General features: G+C 34.4%; 1 protein-coding gene and 1 pseudogene across 1 annotated transcript in view; one reads left to right on the top strand and one right to left on the bottom strand.

Annotated features, from left to right (window-relative positions):
* LOC148948658 (E3 ubiquitin-protein ligase UBR2-like) overlaps positions 1-10,456 on the bottom strand; it is a 155,390-nt gene extending 144,934 nt beyond the window's left edge. Inside the window, 2 exon segments of the mRNA XM_089094989.1 lie at positions 3,741-3,817; positions 10,133-10,456. Of these exon segments, the coding sequence (XP_088951115.1) occupies positions 3,741-3,817; positions 10,133-10,378 (323 nt within the window). The 5' untranslated portion in view covers positions 10,379-10,456.
* Positions 10,457-16,462: 6,006 nt separating this feature from the next.
* LOC148948657 (uncharacterized) lies at positions 16,463-17,659 on the top strand (annotated as a pseudogene).
* The last annotated feature ends 287 nt before the right edge of the window (positions 17,660-17,946 follow it).

Here is a 17,946-nt window from a genome sequence, read left to right as displayed (position 1 = left end):
AAGCAGTTTTCCACTCAATATCAGATGGAAAGCTAGGCCAGCTCACGAACACTGCCCTATTTTGGTGAATTTACAAATAAAAACAGATTACTGAGAGAATCAAACAGTGGCGGATCCCGGGGGCACGCCCCCCCCCCCAACGTAGTCTAAAGTAGTGTAATTTACTTAATTAACTTAAGATTGTGTTAATTAAACTTGCTACTAACGCAAGTTTGTCAGATCAAACTATTTTGCCCCCCCCTAAAAAAATCCTGGATCCGCCCCTGGAATCAAATAGTTGTCAATCTCTGCTAGAACAGTGTCATGCAAACAATATAGCCAAGATGTTGAAAAATAGGTCAAAACGAATTTTTATGCAGTGGCGTTATTAGCATTGCACTTACTGAAAGTACAGTCATTAAAGGTATGTTTTAAAATGGAAACATGTCTGACCCAAACGTCTTTTAATATTCGCATTTTAGCAAGAGAGGTTGCTAACCACTGATTACCGGCTCAAGAGTCAGCATTGAGTTGAAATATACAATAATCTTTTTTTGATAATATTAGAGTTTAGTAATAAATTACGGGAAACATAATCAAAAGCCTTATGTATAGCATTCATTTCAGCAAAAATAATGCATAAATTATCAAAAAATTTTCCACCAATGGCTTAATCTTGGGAAGGAAGAAAGGCTCCTAATTAATCATTATCCGTTTTGAACCACCTAAAGACAACTCCTTATATACAATTTGCATGATGGTTACTCATAATACCTGAGTGGCTACGAATATGTTGAAATTACATCTTCAAGTCCTTGGAAGGAAGTGCATTTGTAAGTGCCAGACAACGAATAGCATCAATGTCTCACTTTTATTCGTGTTAATCTTCGTAAGAAACACAACCATGATCTTTCTCTATCTTAAAATCACTTTCTCTTTACCTTCTCTACCTACAAGACCAAATCTAGGAGCTTAAGGCTTGACATTGAGTCTGAATATTTTCTACTTTTGAATTAGGCAGAAAATTATTTAGAGCACATTCCCGGGTCATACTTTGGGTATTTATTCCAGCCAACATAATACACAAAACTGTAAAAAAGGTCCTTGCTAATTGCAATATTAAGGAAGGGGATATATACTCCATATGAAACCTTATTATCCATCTGCAACAATAGGAAAATAATCTTTATATACAATTTAGTCCGATTCTGCTGTCTTTTTATAAATAAAGGGGCATAAATTATTTCTTCCAATTTGAGAAATAGGTTTCAATTAAATGGAATATCCCATTCCAGTGGGGGAGGGGACTGGGGGAAAGTTTGGCCGATAGATCTAGGGAGAACAAGGAATTTCATTAGAGCATTTGTAAATTCATAAGCTTTAATTTTAAAAAAAAATAATAATTTTGAGGATATTTCTTCTTCTGGTTATAGTTGATATCCCACTGTCTTTACACAGAAACTTGGGACTTGTTGATTTCCTGAGGCAAAACATAAGGTGAACTATGTCGTTTTGTGAGTTATCTATTTCTACAGTTGGGGCCTTTGCACAAGCTCCATAAACAATGACCCCATAACAAATTTGAGACCCTATATCGCGTTTATAAAACTGAAGTAATGTCTTCTCACTACAGCACCAAGGTGAAAAGTGAGGTTAACAGTGTGGTTGGAATCAGATAATTTATTCAGGATCATATTCTTCTTCTTCTTTGAAAGCTGTATCTTAATCCTGATTTCCAGTCTAAATTTGATATTTTCTTTTTTTTAAATTGTTCTTTGTTTTCTCATATCTTTTATAAGGGTTCACATCTACAATGATTTGTAAGACCATTTCATTGGACTTGGGGACGGATCCTCAAGTTAAAATATTACAGCTCCTCTGCTTAGAAATTATATGCAAAGGTGCCCACATCCAAAAGACCAGTTTATAAGACCAGCCCAGTAAAAATGGAATGGGGAGGGGGGGGGGGGGGTTAAGATTTGAAAAACGATTTGAAGCAAACGACCTGAATGTTTCAAAAGCTTGAACTTTCTACAGTTCATATTTGTTCTTTAAGCCATTCTTTGGTATCAGAAATTAAAAAAAATCCTGTCCCCTTGAACCCTTCAGTCTATTTTATTTCCTAATTATATGGTTTTAAGTTACATACATAAAATTTTCTATAAATTAATTTCTATGCCTCCAAAAATATAGACTTAGAATAGATTCAGCTAAACTTAGGTTGAAATGGTCTTGACAGCATTGTAAACTATACCAAATAAATCATATAAATTTCCAAAAAAAAAAAGTTTACTTCAGCAAAAATAGGTTATAAAAATTAGAAGCCTGTGGACAATTTTTCTTCTATAACTTAGGAAGAGGTGAGCATCCCTCTTTCTGACAAAAACAGTCAGTAGATCCCTCTGATAAAACTTGACAAATTTACCCCTAAATAATTTTTCTTTACCCTCCAACCTTTTTTTTACTCTCCAGAAAGTGGTTCCATCTGGTAAAAATCTTGAGACCTGGTACTCCCTACACTACAGGAACTATGTAAATAGACACTATATTTCTCTTTTTGTCTTCTCCTACCAGAAAGGTAGGAGCATGTACTATACAAGCAGTGTAAACACAGCAAATACACATTCTCCATCCAATCTTCTCTTTCCACAGAGGGTAATGTGTATCTATTTTTAGGCAATTTAATCATTTTTATATGCATGCATAGTAGGCAAACCAACAAAGCACTCATCAGTACAGATAATTGGCAGGATTACTAAAATTTTGACATTTAGCAGGAAGGGACAGGTTCAGAGAGACCCCTCTCGCTCCACGCAGTCATCATTTTCTGGATGTCTGTATAGACACATTCAAAAGTAGAAGCATAAACATAAATATTTCATTATTCTGGGGGGTGGGGGTGGCTTGACTCTTAAGCCAGCAGACAACACTTTACAATTTAGATTAGGTTTATGATGGAACTTGAAACTTTCCCATTCTGGAAGGTGCTCAAATTTCAACACAAAAAGCAAGGCTTTCAAAAATTCCATCTGCGTTCCTATTATTACTGGTATTATATTCAATTCATCCATCAAGAAACCAAAAGGACTTATCAGCTATGTAGTTGCAATAATCATTATTTCAGCTATTAATTTGGTTTGAGCCTTTTTTTGCATACTATTTAGACTAGCTTATTCTGTTTAATATTACAATATTGGACAAATAAAAGTTCAAATAGGGATATGCCCTTTTATTAGACAGTGAAAACAGATACAAAAAAACTCTAGGTATATCAATTGCTAGTGTATGTGGTCAAAATATCCAGTATTTTTTGTCTCGGTTTTCACTCTTTAATATAAGAACTTATCCCTATTTGAACCTTTATCTGTTTGTCATGGAAAAGCAGCGTGGTCTCTGAAAAAATATCTATATTACAATATCAAAAGTGAGTTTTGTCTTTTTTTATATATAAACTGCCTTTAAATCTGGAAAGGAACAGAAGGTTGGAAAATTTTATTGTAAAAATCTTGATACTTGTTCTGACAGTTCATGGTAATAAACATCTTGACTTAGAAATTATAGTTTTAAATATTATATCATGAGCATATATCAATGAGATTATGTTGATGCATATTAAAAACAAAACAGTGCCCATGAAACAAAGGAAAATTTGGTTGTAACCACACAGAAAAGTTTTTTTTCCCCTGGGTTTTGTAACTATTTGAATGATTAAATAAAAAGGTAATAGGGCTGCTCCATAAGATTCCTAATACAATAAATACCTGCAGCTATATGCTGGTTCACCCATTTTGAACACTTTGCCACACAAGGCTGGTGGGTTGTCCAGTTCTGATAGCTCCTAAAAATAAACAAAAATAAGATTGTTCATATAGTAACAGGATGAAACAATATCCCCATCAAAATATTTTCAATCAATTATTCATCATGAAAAAGAGACCCAAAAATAATAATTGGTACAAATTGTACTGAACATTTAAAAACAGACACAAATACTCATTTTGTTTTGACTTTGTTTTTTTAACACAGAAGTTCTGGTGCCTTTTTCCTCAGATCATGACCAAAAAAAAAACTTAATTCAAATTCTTACGTTTTGTTGAAATTTAAGTGTGTTTCATAACCATAAATTCCAAAATGGATTTCAATTCTTGTAACCTGCATGGCTCCATAATTGCCAATCATTTTTAATACCTTATTTGATTAATATGCTAATTCCAAGAAGAGATGGGAGAACTAAACTCAGAGTCACTGTTTTCTTTTCTTTGCAGACCTTAGGAGAAAGAGCTTGGATGAAAAATTGAACCCAAGCCTCAGAAGATGGGGGGGGGGGGGCAAAAATCGTAACTATGGCTGTCTAACAAACCATTCTTGCTTACCTTTGCACATCAACAATCATCTTCTGTTATTCAACAAGTATTTTATGGCACAAATTGTTGGTTAAAACAAGCATGCAAGCTGTTTTTTTTTTTTTTTTTACCCCCATCTTTCCCAAGAAATTAAAAAAAAAACTCCCCTTGTCATAGCTTCTCTGAGGTATTAAAGAAAGTTAGCATATTAATGCAGTTAGGATTTACATTTAAACTGTTCTATTGGAGTTTGACATGAAATAAGGTGCTTAAAATGTTGTTGAAGTTTTGATGTTGGCCAAAATAGTTGACAAAAATTGTAGATCTACACCCTATAACAATAAATAAAAGTTCAAATAGGGATAAAATCTTTTTAATAGACAGTGATAGAAATTCACAAAAATACCAGATATTTTGGTCACATATGCAGTGACTGTCATCAGTCATAAAACTCTGGTTATATCTGGTATTTTTGTGAATTTATATCACTGTTATCATCATCACTATCTATTAAAAGGATTTTATCCCTATTTGAACTTTTATTTATCCAAAATTATCTACACCCTATAGAAAACTGATCTGGACAATTGGTGTCAAAGCAGTGCTGTTATAGGGCTAATCTGTTTTGTTCTTAAATTTCAATGTTTCTTGGGCATTTGAAAACATGAAAAAAGGAAAATGGTGCATAAAGCTGCAATATAAAAGGCCATTGAATAACAATCCCTTTGACTAGAATGGTTTTGTCAGGAATGAGATTAGTCAAGTACCTTCTACCCTTGCCTCAACAATTGGAGCAGTAAGAGTCAAAGCACCATCTTCATCAACTACATGCAATGTTTTTGAAAAAAAAAAATATGACTAGATTGTCAACAGTTTTGTTTTTCCATGAAGATACATGTAAATATTTTTTGTGCTTTTGTTTTAAATATCACTGAATCATGTCAAATCAAGTACTAGCAATGAAGCTTATGCAGCTTTTAACCTGATCAGACATAATTATAATAAGCATGAAGTAAGCCTTGCTGAACATTTGATCAAAGGAATGAAATGACCAAGGGAATGACATTTCTTGGCAAAGGACATGAGAGAGATCTTAGAAGTGTAGGACTTATAGAGATATATAAAAGATCTTTATTGCTGTGCAGCACTTCCAATACATCAAAGTATACAACAAAAAATCAAGGGGATTGCTTAGAGCATGGCATTAATCTCTTAAAAAATGAACTAGGAATTTGGTGGGGGTGGGGGGCTGGACCTCCCTCTAAACACAACACTGGCAAACAGGTCATTGGCCATAATTTTGGGTTTATTCCAGTTTATCTGTAGTCAAGCTTCTCTGATTTTCTTATTGGGTTTTCTCTTAAATATACTTGTGAGCCAGCTACTGACAAGTAACAAGTAAAACTAACAACAATACAAACCAGCAAAATAGCATAGCTTTGTAGATAGCAATATAGCATAAGGCTACATAACCTAATCCTGAACAAAAAATATATGTTTCCTAAACATGGACACCATGTTCCTAATCTTAGACATGATGTTGTCTATATAGGTTTTTCGGTAAATTTATACATAGTCAGACATTTAGATACAAAGAAAGTAAATATGTCACTTGATGCCTTTTTTTTACTCTTTTCAAATTCAATGAAGCTTTTAAAGTAAATTCCATTTTCAGCCCTTAATAGAGCTCCAAAAAGTAGCATATTGCTTGTCTTTAAATTTTAGACAATGATCTATGATGTTTCAGTGCCTTGTTATCAAAAAAGAAAGAGGATGCATCAGAGCAAAAATGTGATCTCCCTTGTTGTTCAAGATGGGGGTTGTAAGTTTCATATTTAGAAGGTTCAATAATGGTTATTCTAATAGTGTACTTTTTGATTTGCTCTGATGTCTTTACTGAGGGGTTCAAGGCTCCTTTTAAAATGCCTACAAATTTATTTTCCAAATCAAATTTTACTATCAAGACTAATGAAAATAATAATTTACATCCTTTAATTAGCTAAAAATGCAATTTTTTTCTTACTAGACAGCTTTTTTTAAGAAGAAATTTTTTAAATGTTGGTTACTATGGGTTATTATTAGTCCCTTTGAGGGCTTAGAGTGTAGTTTGCCCTAGAAGTATTATTGAATTCAGAAAAAGCACAAAAAGGCATCAAGTGATGCATTCACTTTTCCTCAGCTAAATTAGCTGACAAGAATATGTAAAAAATGCAGGCCTACTTATTTTTGATAGTTAAGAGTAGGCTAATTGGGATGGGCAGACTACAATCTTAAAAACCCGTTTTCTTAAACATTTAAACTTAAAAAAAAAGTTGCTCTTATAACCTAGCTTATTTAGATATAACTTTTTCCCTTTGTATTGCTTGTCTTAGGTTGAATCTACCTAATATTGAGTGACTGTGATTTAGAAACTCTTTTGTTACTTCAAGATTTTTCTATGATTGGCAGTAATTTCTATTTCCTACTATGATTTACTATTAATTCTTTTATAATGTTTGCACAAAAGATGGATCAAGGGAATCAGTAAGAGCAAACCTTAAATTAACTTCTGCTATGGGAAGTTTTGAGGGGTTGAAATCATCACCAAAATTTGAGTAATTTTGGCTTGCTCTTTGTTTTACTCTCAACTATTTAATTTAAAATTTAGATTTTCTTTGCTAATGTTTACACACTATAAAGATTTGTTTCTGTGAAAGAAAGCATCAAACTTTATGATGGTTTTCACATACACATACAGCAGCTTTTCTCAAGCTATTTATGCTTTATAATTTAGACATAATATAATATTATACAAGATTATGACTCAAGCTTAAAATATGCATATGTGTGACTTTCTACTACTGACTTTTTGTGTATTTAACATATTTAGAATTGTGTACAGCTACAATATTCAAGCTAATTACACCTATACATATCAAGAAAATTAAGACAAAATCCAATGATGAAACAATCTAATTGGTAGAGATACAAAGTAACTTAACTATTGAAGTTAGTTAACTGTTATTTAACAGTGACTTAACTGTTAATCTTACTCTATTGGTCTTTTTTATAAGTGCTTAGTTTGGAATTGGTAAATTTCTAAGTGGTGCTATAATTTAGCTAAGATGAAAGTGAAAATGTCATTTGATGCCTTTTTTATTCTCTTCATAATTCAATAATTGCTTCTTGAGCCATTCCCAAAGGTATTCAATATAAATTATGAGAGCTTAAAAAGAAGCATCAAATGATGTTTTTACTTTCATCCTGGCTAAATAATATGGCCCACTACAAAGTTACCATGAAAGTTACCCACCTCACCCCCCTAATGTACAAATATAGGCTGGCTCAGGAAATAGGCATGCCTGCCCTTTCTGTGGGGAGTTTGGGGATGGGATGGACCATTTTCTCAGTAGATGCTAAAGTTTGGTGAATTTTAGGGATAATTTTTTTCATGGGGATGTACTGCTGCTCCCTGGTGTTTGGGGAACTACTTCAAGGGACCTAATTACTGTGTTAGGTTTTTTTATAGAGAATAGTCTGACAGCACAGAAGGAAGCTGTAGTTTAAGTTTGTTCAGCATTGTAGTTCTTTCTTTATTGTTTTTTTTTTGTGTATATGGCCACTGGTTTTTAAATACATGCATATCCCCTAATAAACAAGGTTTGAATTGTTATAAATAAGAATTTTTGGAATATGTTACTCTTGAACAACTTATTCTTAAATTAGTGATATGTTTTTAACCACTTTTCAATAACTTAACTAGTGTTGTAACTTCTTTGTGTGGTTACAAAAATTAAATACCTTTGGAGCCCCTTTAAGGACTAAAGATGCAACTAGCCCCAGAAGTAATTGGGATACAACCAGATGGCTAATTTGACAGTGTATATATATACAAATCTTTGAATTAGCCAACCAACCAACCAGTATTTTAAGCCTAGGAGTCCAGCTGGACATAAGGAAACATATAAAGAAAACAATTCTTACTTGATAATATGCAGAATAATCCTAGTTAACACATTTAGCAGGGGGAAAGCCTTAATCTTCACTTCTATCCTTGTTTTTATCAGTTTTTCTAAGAAATTCATGAATTTTTTAGAATCTATATATTCACAGAATATATACCCCCACCCCCCTAATGTGCAAATATATACCCAGAATTGCATACTGAATCTAAACATAACATTCATTTAGGTAAATTTCTACCAAATCATATTATTGAGTTAGGAATAAAGTGAATGCACCACTTGATGCCTTTTTTTATGCTGATTATGAATATAATAATCAATTCTATCAGAAATGAATTTCAGCCCCCCCCCTATATATGCCAATTCAGGGTTATGTTGTAGAAATATATACCCTGAATTGGCATATATAGGGGGGCTGAAATTCATTTCCAATAGAAATGATTACTATATTCCTAATCAGCATAAAAAAGGCGGTAAAGTTCTACAAAATCATATTATTGAGTTAGGAATAAAGTGAATACACCATTTGATGCCTTTTTGGTATTTGTTTAGCCTTGTGACACCTGATAAGGAGACATGTTAAGAAAACAATTCTTACTTTAAAATATGTATAATGATCCTAGTTCTTATATTATCCAACGGGAGAACCTTTATCATCAAGTCTTTCCTCTAAAAATCCTCTAAAGAGAAAAAGTTTCCAAATATCACCATGTTGAAAATTCAATGCTTAAGTCTTTTTAAATTGCCGCCTAATAAGTTCTTTTATAGATAGCGTTCATGCCAGTCTTTTTGATATTTTTTTTTTTAAAGAGCAGTGGCAAAGGGCGAATAGCAGTGGTGTAAATACAAAATATTAATAGCAGTGGTTAGCTTAGGTTAGGTTACAAAAGATGCACAGAATTTCTATAATTTCAATTTACCACTACTTTTCTTTAAACACATTTTTTGACACACGTGCTAAACGCTTTCTATAAAACAACTTATTTGGCGGGAGTTTACAGCAGCAATTTAAAATGACTTGAGAATTGAATTTTCAATGATGTGATATTTTGAAACTTTCTCTTTTGATTATGTTTATAGGGGACATGTGAAGATGAAGGTTGTTATCTTGGATAATGTAATCACTTTTATCATTATCCATATTTTAAAATATATACTGTCTTATTATCAATTGTGATTATGAGGTGTACCATGGCTAAATAAATACTGCCTTTTTTATGCTAATTATGAATATAATAAGCATTTCTATTGGAAATGAGTTTCAGCCCCCCCCCCCTATATAGGCCAATTCAGGCTTAGGTTAGGTTGGGTTAGGTATAGCCTATATAGGGGGGGGCTGGAATTCATTTCTGATAGAAATGCTTATTATATTTGTAATCAGACTAAAAAAAAAGGCATCAAATGGTGTATTCACTTTATTCTTAACTCAATAATATGATTTTGTAGAACTTTACCAAAGAGGCATCAAGTGGCATAGGCTATTCACTTTATGCATAAGTCAATAATATGATTTGGTAGAAATTTACCTTCATTTGCATCACAAATGAACTTTACTCCCATATTAGCCATGTGGTGGATGTCCAAGGCAATTAGCCTATTGAATTATGAAAGAGCTTAAAAAAGGCATCAAATGACATTTCCACTTTTACCTTAGCTAAATTATAGCACCACCTAGAAATTTTCCAAATTGGGATTATGGCACAATATGACCAAGCCAAATAGGCTAACATTAAATCAAATTAGGCCTATGTCAACATTAGGAGTTAAGCTAAGAATGTTGCTTTAATTAGAGGCTAGCTGGTTCAGAAAGAAAATGTCTATCAATATCGCCTTATGAATATTCAAAAACAAAAAAAGGTTCTATACTTTGAAAACAGCTTTAGGGTCTCTTCCACAAATGAACATTTCCAAAGGGTCTAGTAGAACCCTCTTCACCTCATCCTCATCAAATACAATGTGTAGACAATCACAGTTCATACCAGGACTGAAAATACTGGGGACTTTAAACTTCCAATAGTCTCTAAAGTGTCTTGAATTGAGATATCCATTATCAAAGTTTTTCTTCCAAATTTCAATCATTTGTTCTGGTGTTGTAGAAGGATCTAAGTTCATGGTTAACTGTTCAACTGAGTCCCAGGATGAAGATTCAGAAGTTTCTTGTGTACCTTGCTCACCCCCCAAAGTTCTTATCTTCACTAAATAGGACTAGCAATCTGCTTCTTCTTCTTCTTCTTCTATTTAACAGCAAGCGGGCTTTTCAGTAAAATTATTTAGCCCTTTTCCTTTTGCTTCACTCTGTGGGCTACAGAGCTACTGGCTTGATTGCCTCATATTTATTATATACATTCAGATATCTTTCAGCAGATCTTTCGACTTTAGGAGTTCAAATATAAGATGATAGATGTCGATTTCTATGCTCTGTGTGCAGGTATAGTTGGCTAGGCTCTAAGATTGGTTTTGCTTAAGGTGTTCTAATGCCATGATTATGGCATTTAACTCAGCAGACATTATAGATAAATTATTAAATAATCTCTTGCCCATTGCAATTTTCAGGTGAGGAAGGAAAACACTACTTGCAACCTTCTCATTCATTTTTGACCCATCAAAAAATATTTGGAAGTGATTTTTATAGGTAATTGTATTAAGTTCTGCAAATTTTTTCTGGACAAAAGCAATGGGGGTTAAATCTTTATTCCATTTTGAAAATTCAGTGTTTATTATGGGAAATGACCAATTCCATGGAGGGGATTGGGGGAAAGTAGGTGCAATAGACTTTGTTGGCACAGGGAACTTCTTTTGAATATTGGCATACTCATCTGCATAAGTTCCGACTTCTCGGTTAGATATTAGTCGATTATCATGAAATCAATAATTTACATTCAAAGCAACAGTTTCGAGGGAAAATCGTAGGTCCTCCCCATTGCCTGAATTCAAACTAATTGTGTCATCCGCAAACAATATCGGTAATTCTTCTTCCGAAGGCATGCAATTTCGAAGATTATTTATATAAATTAAAATAAGTATCGGCCCAATTAGTCCCCGACGCCGCGCCACGCCGAAAAGCCGGGGGCGAATGTGTGTTTCAGTATGGGGGGCGGCGCGCCGCCAGGCGCGCAAATATTTTTTTGGCGGCGCCGCCTTTTTTAGCGGGGGAGCGCGCCACGGCGTGCCGATTTTTATAATTAAAAATAATAATAAAAATTACACCTCACCAAGCACGTTCAACCACGATTTTAGTAATGATTTTTAAATGGTTGGCTAAAAACATACAAGAACAATATGACAAAACAGGAATTTTTTGGGCCGTGCGGAAAGTGTTTATGTTCACCGTCGATCAGACCAAGCAGAATTCTCATTTTTAGCCACTAGACCCAGGGGTTTAACATCGCATTGTTCCTATAAAATCCCGTGTTTAGTCATTTCCTTCTTGTTAATGATTTGGGCTAATGTGTGTATAACTTTCAAAGTTTGAAGTTCAAACATCTCCTGTTCATCAAATACATACGAAAAGGAAGTGAAAAAAAAAACAACATCAAAAAAACACTGTATACAAATCAGATACCATGGCTTAAAAACACCAACAATTTTAAATCAGCGGTTACATCACTTCAGTTACAATTGATGTAGCAAAAGTCAGTTTGTTCACTCTGCCTGGAGCCATTGATCTTTTTGCAGTCACTATCAATCCTGTCGTGCTAAAAAGCCGTTTAGCTGGGGCATATGTGGCCGGTACAGCCAGAACTTGACGAGCGTAAACTGCCACTCGCGAGATCTGATACTAGTACTGGACCTTGGGGTCCCACAGAATGCCGCAAATGGGCTTCTTCTTTATATCTGCTGAAATAAGTTGTTTTATAAGGGAGAACAAACCTGCACCTTCACCATAGGGCTCCTGCGCACTACACTACAGGAGGAACTAAACTGCACATTTACCCTCTTTTCTTATCAACACGGAATAACCCTCCGAAATTCTTTTCTGAAAGAAGTGGTCAATATATAACGTTTTCAGTCAAAGTTTAAGGCTACTTAAACTTCAGTGTGCACTGCTAACTGTGCAAAAAAATGCAATTCATTTCTATAGATATATTTCTATACTAGCTCTAGATAATCTACCAAGCGGGAAACTACCGCAAATCAGCATCGATATATAAATGAAACCCAAAACGAACAAAAATAACATTGAACAACTGAGTCAAACTCAAAACGAGCAGAAATTAACATAAGTTGGGCTCAAAACCCCTATGCCTTCCCAAGGCCAGAACATAATTTGCACTTTACTGAAAAAATATAAATGTTTTTACTTTTATAACTTTAATAAATCAAATAATATTAACATTTTAATTACTAAATATCAGTATATGTATATTAAACTGACAATGCAAATTCATTTGTGTTTTAGTCAGTAAAGTGCAAATTCTGTTCTGGCCTTGAGAAGGCATAGGGTTTTGAGCCCAACTCATGTTAATTTATGTTCGTTTTGAGTTTGACTCGGTTAATTATTGTAATTTCTGTTGGGTTTGGGTTTCATTTATTTATCGATGCTGATTTGTGGTAGTTTCACGCTTGGTAGCTTATTTGACTTTAATTTTGCTCATTTTTGGTTTAATAGAGTTCTTTACTTTTCTTTGAAAAAACTTATTTTTTGGAAACAGTTTTTTTAATTAATTTATGTTCGTTTTATATTGACAGTCTTTTCAGGGAAAAAGACAATCATTCTTTAAATCTTTTCGTTTTTTTAAGAATTTATAGTTTGGCCTGCTATTTGTATGCTGGAAAACAATTTTCAGCAAAATTTAACAACATAGACCCTTATAAAAATCTGTACACAAATAATAGTGTTTAATTTAGTTTCATACATCCTCTAGTTGACCTGAAATGGAAAACTTGATAACATTCACAAAAAAAATTGTTTACTTTCTTTGATAGCTTGGATACACTTACGCTATTTTGATTTGGTCAAATTTTAAGAGCAGAAGAAGCCCTGAAAGTTTGAACATAATACCCTCAGTCGTTCTTGGGATACTGCTGAGATGCCTTATTGGGAATTAGCATAAACACAGTGCATTTTGATTTAATCTTAAGGCAACATTTACTTTTTAAACATAAAGGCAAACAGGAGGGTCGGCTTGGGAGGGGGATTAGTTTCCCTCCAATCACTTTCGACTATTAAAAAGGACATCAGCCCTTTCTATTTTCAATCGAATGAGCCCTTTTCGAAGTTCTTGCGACAATTTCTTCGATACGAAGTGCCCTGATCTAAACAACAACAACAACAAAAAAAAGAATACATTATACCCACATCGATCTGTACTATAAAAATGTCAAGCCTTCCAATCACTTTCGATTATTAAAAAGGGCACTAGGCTTTTCGATTTCCTAACTAATCATCCCTTTTTGAGTTTCTACGACAACGCTTTCTATAAACACCGTATATGCCCCTAAGCATAAATTACAGCCCTTACCCTAAGGGCTGTGAGGGTGGTTGTCATCCTCTAAGACCTAATTTCCAGAATTTTCAACTAAGTTAAACAAAATGGCTATCTCAATATTTTGATTGTATGTGTTTTGGGAAATGGTGGGCGTGGAAGGGGTGTTAGTTGCCTTCCAATCATTTTCGACTATTAAAAAGGGCACAATCCACTCCAATCTCTAATTGAATGAGCCCTTTTCGAAGTTTCTACGACAATATCTTCGATATGAAGTGCCCTGGTCTAAAGAAAAAATAATAAATAATACATTGTGCCAACATCGTTCTTATATACATCCAGGGCATAACTACAAAACCTTAAAATTTTTCTTAAAATTTTAATCGGATGTGTTTCGGAATAGAGTAGGTGTGGAAAGGAGGTGAATCGCTTTCTAATCTATTTCATATATTAAAAAGGGCACTGTCTATTCCGATGTCATATCGAATTAACTATTGTTTAATTTACTACAAAACCATATTTTTTATTAGGTGTCATTTTAGGGAAAACAAAAAAAAAACAAAAAAAAATAATACATTGTGCCAACATCGTTGTTTAATTAGACATCGCGATTGCGCTGCCTATGACAACATCCTGAATTGCCTAATGCTCTTTTACCTACCTCTTTTCATCCGAAAAATCAGAAAGAAAAATGAACAGAATTTTAAAGTGGAAGGTAGAATTCTTGTTTCAAGAAAAATTTCTTCTTCTCCTTCCTGTGAACCGATATACATGGCGAGCCCAAGATGACAGTATTTATTTTTAAGAAACAGATTAGCCAGGATGACGGTTGAAGCCCGGAGGTCGATATCGATAACCAAAAAAGAGAAAAAAAAACGGCGGCGGATTAGTGCCGCCGCCACCGGTCCACTCAGCGGCGGCGTCAGCGCGCTGATGCAAGTTCGGCGGCGTGCCGCCTTTTTTTTTTCGGCGGCGCGCCGCCGATTTTCGGCGCGGCTTCGGGGTCTAGGCCCAATACATACCCCTGAGGTACCCCTATATTTTGTAGCGGAAAAGTATGAGATGATTCCTCGCCAATTTGGAATTTAAAACTTCTTTCAGTTAAATACGATTTCACCAAGCCAAGAGCTATTCCACGAATTCCTATATTTTCAAACTTATCAAGAAGAATTCCCTGGTCTTCCGTATCAAAAGCTTTTATTATGTAAAAAAATATAGCTGCCGCCAGATAATTATCAACCAGAGCCTCTGATTAGAAATGATGTAGAGGAGCTACTGCTTGCTCTGTTGACCTACCACTGAAGAAACCAAACTGACTGAGAGAAAAAATTATTCTTTACCAGAAATGAAGTAAACCTACTCTTTGGTATCTTTTAAAAAACTTTAGAAAGAGGTGATAAAATTGTAATAGGCATATAATTGGTTGGATTGTCTTTGTCACCTTTTTTAAATAAATATAAAACTTTGGCTACTTAAGGACAAACCGAAAAAGGACAAACAAAACGAAGAACTAAAAATATATAAAAGCGACTGAGAAAGTAAATCGGCTAATTCTTTAAACAGAGAAGTCGACATACCATCACATTCTGTCGAAATCCGTTATTTCAAGCTAGTAACAGCTTTATGGTACTCCAAGAACTGGATATAAATATATATAAACTATAGAAAACTATATAAATATAGTCTTGTCTACTTTGTTCGATAAACATTTCCTATCATTATGTCTTCCATCAGTAATTTGATCCACCAGATAATTTCCAACGTTCCTAAAATGATCAGCTAATGAATGATCAGCTAATGATCAGTAATTTGATCCTCCAGATAATACCCAACGTTCCTAAAATGATCAGCTAATGATCAATAATTTGATCCACCAGATAATTCCCAACGTTCCTAAAATGATCAGCTAATAAATGATCAGCTAATGATCAGTAATTTGATCCACCAGATAATTCCCAATGTTCCTAAAATGATCAGCTAATGAATTCGCTATTCCTTTCTCATCCGTTATTTTAACTCTCATCAATTGTAATGTTAGATGGATTTTTTTTTTTTTACATTATTAATTTTTTCATTTATTATTTTCGATGTTTTCCGAGGTGAATCGAGGTGCACTAATAAAGAAAGACACCGCCTAACTTGATTTTTTCAGGTATGTCGGAGGCCAGATACCACTCTGATCAAACAGGTGTTGAACCGAAAATCCTTGATTAATTGGGAAAAGGAATGGAAGGAGTAGGCAGTGACCTGGCTCAATACACTCAACCATTCAATTTATTTAAAGCCTCACTCTTTACATCCATCCATCCCATTCGGGACAATCTGCTTTTGATTGGCCCTAGACGGCTGACTAATAAAGAGTATCGTCGGCAATTTGTCAGCCTTCATCCGCAGGACGTATCCTAGCCATCTCAACGTTTCTCTCTCGATAGCCCTAAAAAGTTGGATTGAACCGCATTTTTGTATGGCATTCTGATTGAGATTTGGTCTGTCAGTCGGGTACCAAAAACAATCCTTAGGCAATTTCTCAGGAAACATCGAGTAAATCCTCCTCCCAAACAAGTTACAGGTAGTAAGTAATTGACTTTTTGGTTATATGCCGCTCCACCAATTTTAATTTATAATAAAGTAGACGTCAACGGTGATCTTTAAAAAGCAGATGAATTAAATTGATATTGGTACATTCTTAAATGCTAATTTGATGAGTATTAAACTGAATCTGATTAGTTAAACATGGTTTTTCTTCTTTTCAGAAACCCAAAAGCGTTGAATTAAAACATACCAAGATTTGGCGACGCAAAAAGCGATAGAATTTAAGAATGAGGCAACAAAATTCAAAATTATCGATTTGGATCCTTCATCCTCAGCATTTTTGGATGTGAGAGATAAAGTTTTGAAATACATCCAACCTACCCATAGCTGGTATCCTGAATTGACTTCAGTCAAGGAAGTTTTCAATGCAAGTCTGCTTGAAGCTTTTCATTCTTGTCAAGCCAACTTAATCGAAGCTTCAAATACACGTGAGAAATTCCACGGTACGAATGCTGAAGCTTGTGAGAAAATTATACGTAATGGCTTTCGATTACCTCGGAATGACGGCCAAGTTCGAATGTTTGGTTGTGGTATTTATTTTGCCACCGATTCTAGTAAGAGTGCTCAGGCCGTTTATACCAAAGGATCTAATGTATTACTTTTATGTGATGTTTCGTTCGGCAAAGAAATGAAAGTTACCAGTCCTCAATATTAGGTTATGACTCTGTCTTTGCCCCCCCGGGACACAAAAATAGCAGGAGGGGTTATGTTTGATGAATTTGTGATTTATGACCCTCGTCAAGCGTATCCAAGATATGTTATTAACTACACAGTGACCCAACTGTCCATTTCTGCTGCAAGCACTCTAGCTACGACATTTCAAAAACACGAAATTCTTCCTAGTAGGTCATTTGACCCCTCTGATGAGCTAGATTACCACTTTCGTGTTGCTGAGGCACAGTTTCGACGCCATTGTAAAACCAGGGAGGTTGTAAAAATTACCTTTATTGTCAACCCTGTCCTTGAATCCAAATTTGTTGAAACACTAAAGCTATTTAAAGAGAAGTATGGAAATAATGCAGATGAAGCAAAACATATTTTGAAATTTCACGTCACGCCTGTCTACTCAAACATCGACTCTGTTCTTGAGAGTAATTTCCAAACTTCTTATATAAAGACGACTGCCTATGGATACGGGCATTATTTTTCAGAATTCCCTGAAACTTCATTGGGATACGCTGGTGGAGTTAAGGCCCTTGTTCTGTGCAAAATATTACCAGGGAAATCACAGGATGTAAATACCCGTGGTGGTATTAATAGTGCTGCTGGATATGATTCAAATCGTGTGGGCAAGGATTCAATGGGAAGAGGAAATATGATTATCATTAATAACGAAAAGCAAATCTTACCTCATTACGTTGTTCATCTCAACTGAGCTACTGAACAAGTGGAACATGTAAAGATGGATATTTCTTTCTTTATTTTTTTTGTTAAACTGTTCTGATTTTTTTTTTTTTTTTCTGAAAAAAATTGTGGACGTACCAAGTTAATTAGGATCAGAGATAGGCGTGAAAATACGAAATTTAAAATTGTAAAAAGGTCACGTGTCAGAGTAATGCATGTTTCAAATATTTTTTCTTTCTTTTAACTTTACACAAAAAATATAAGGAAAACCTCAGTGGAGGGCTGAGCAAGTTAGGGTTTACTTGAAAACAAACGTAT

Source organism: Artemia sp. Qi Xiang Cuo, chromosome 9 (genome assembly GCF_049724085.1).
Source record: "Artemia sp. Qi Xiang Cuo chromosome 9, ASM4972408v1, whole genome shotgun sequence".
Taxonomy (NCBI): Eukaryota; Metazoa; Arthropoda; class Branchiopoda; order Anostraca; family Artemiidae; genus Artemia; species Artemia sp. Qi Xiang Cuo.
The sequence above is the reverse complement of the archived record's forward strand: the minus strand, read 5'-3'. Positions and strand labels throughout refer to the sequence as shown.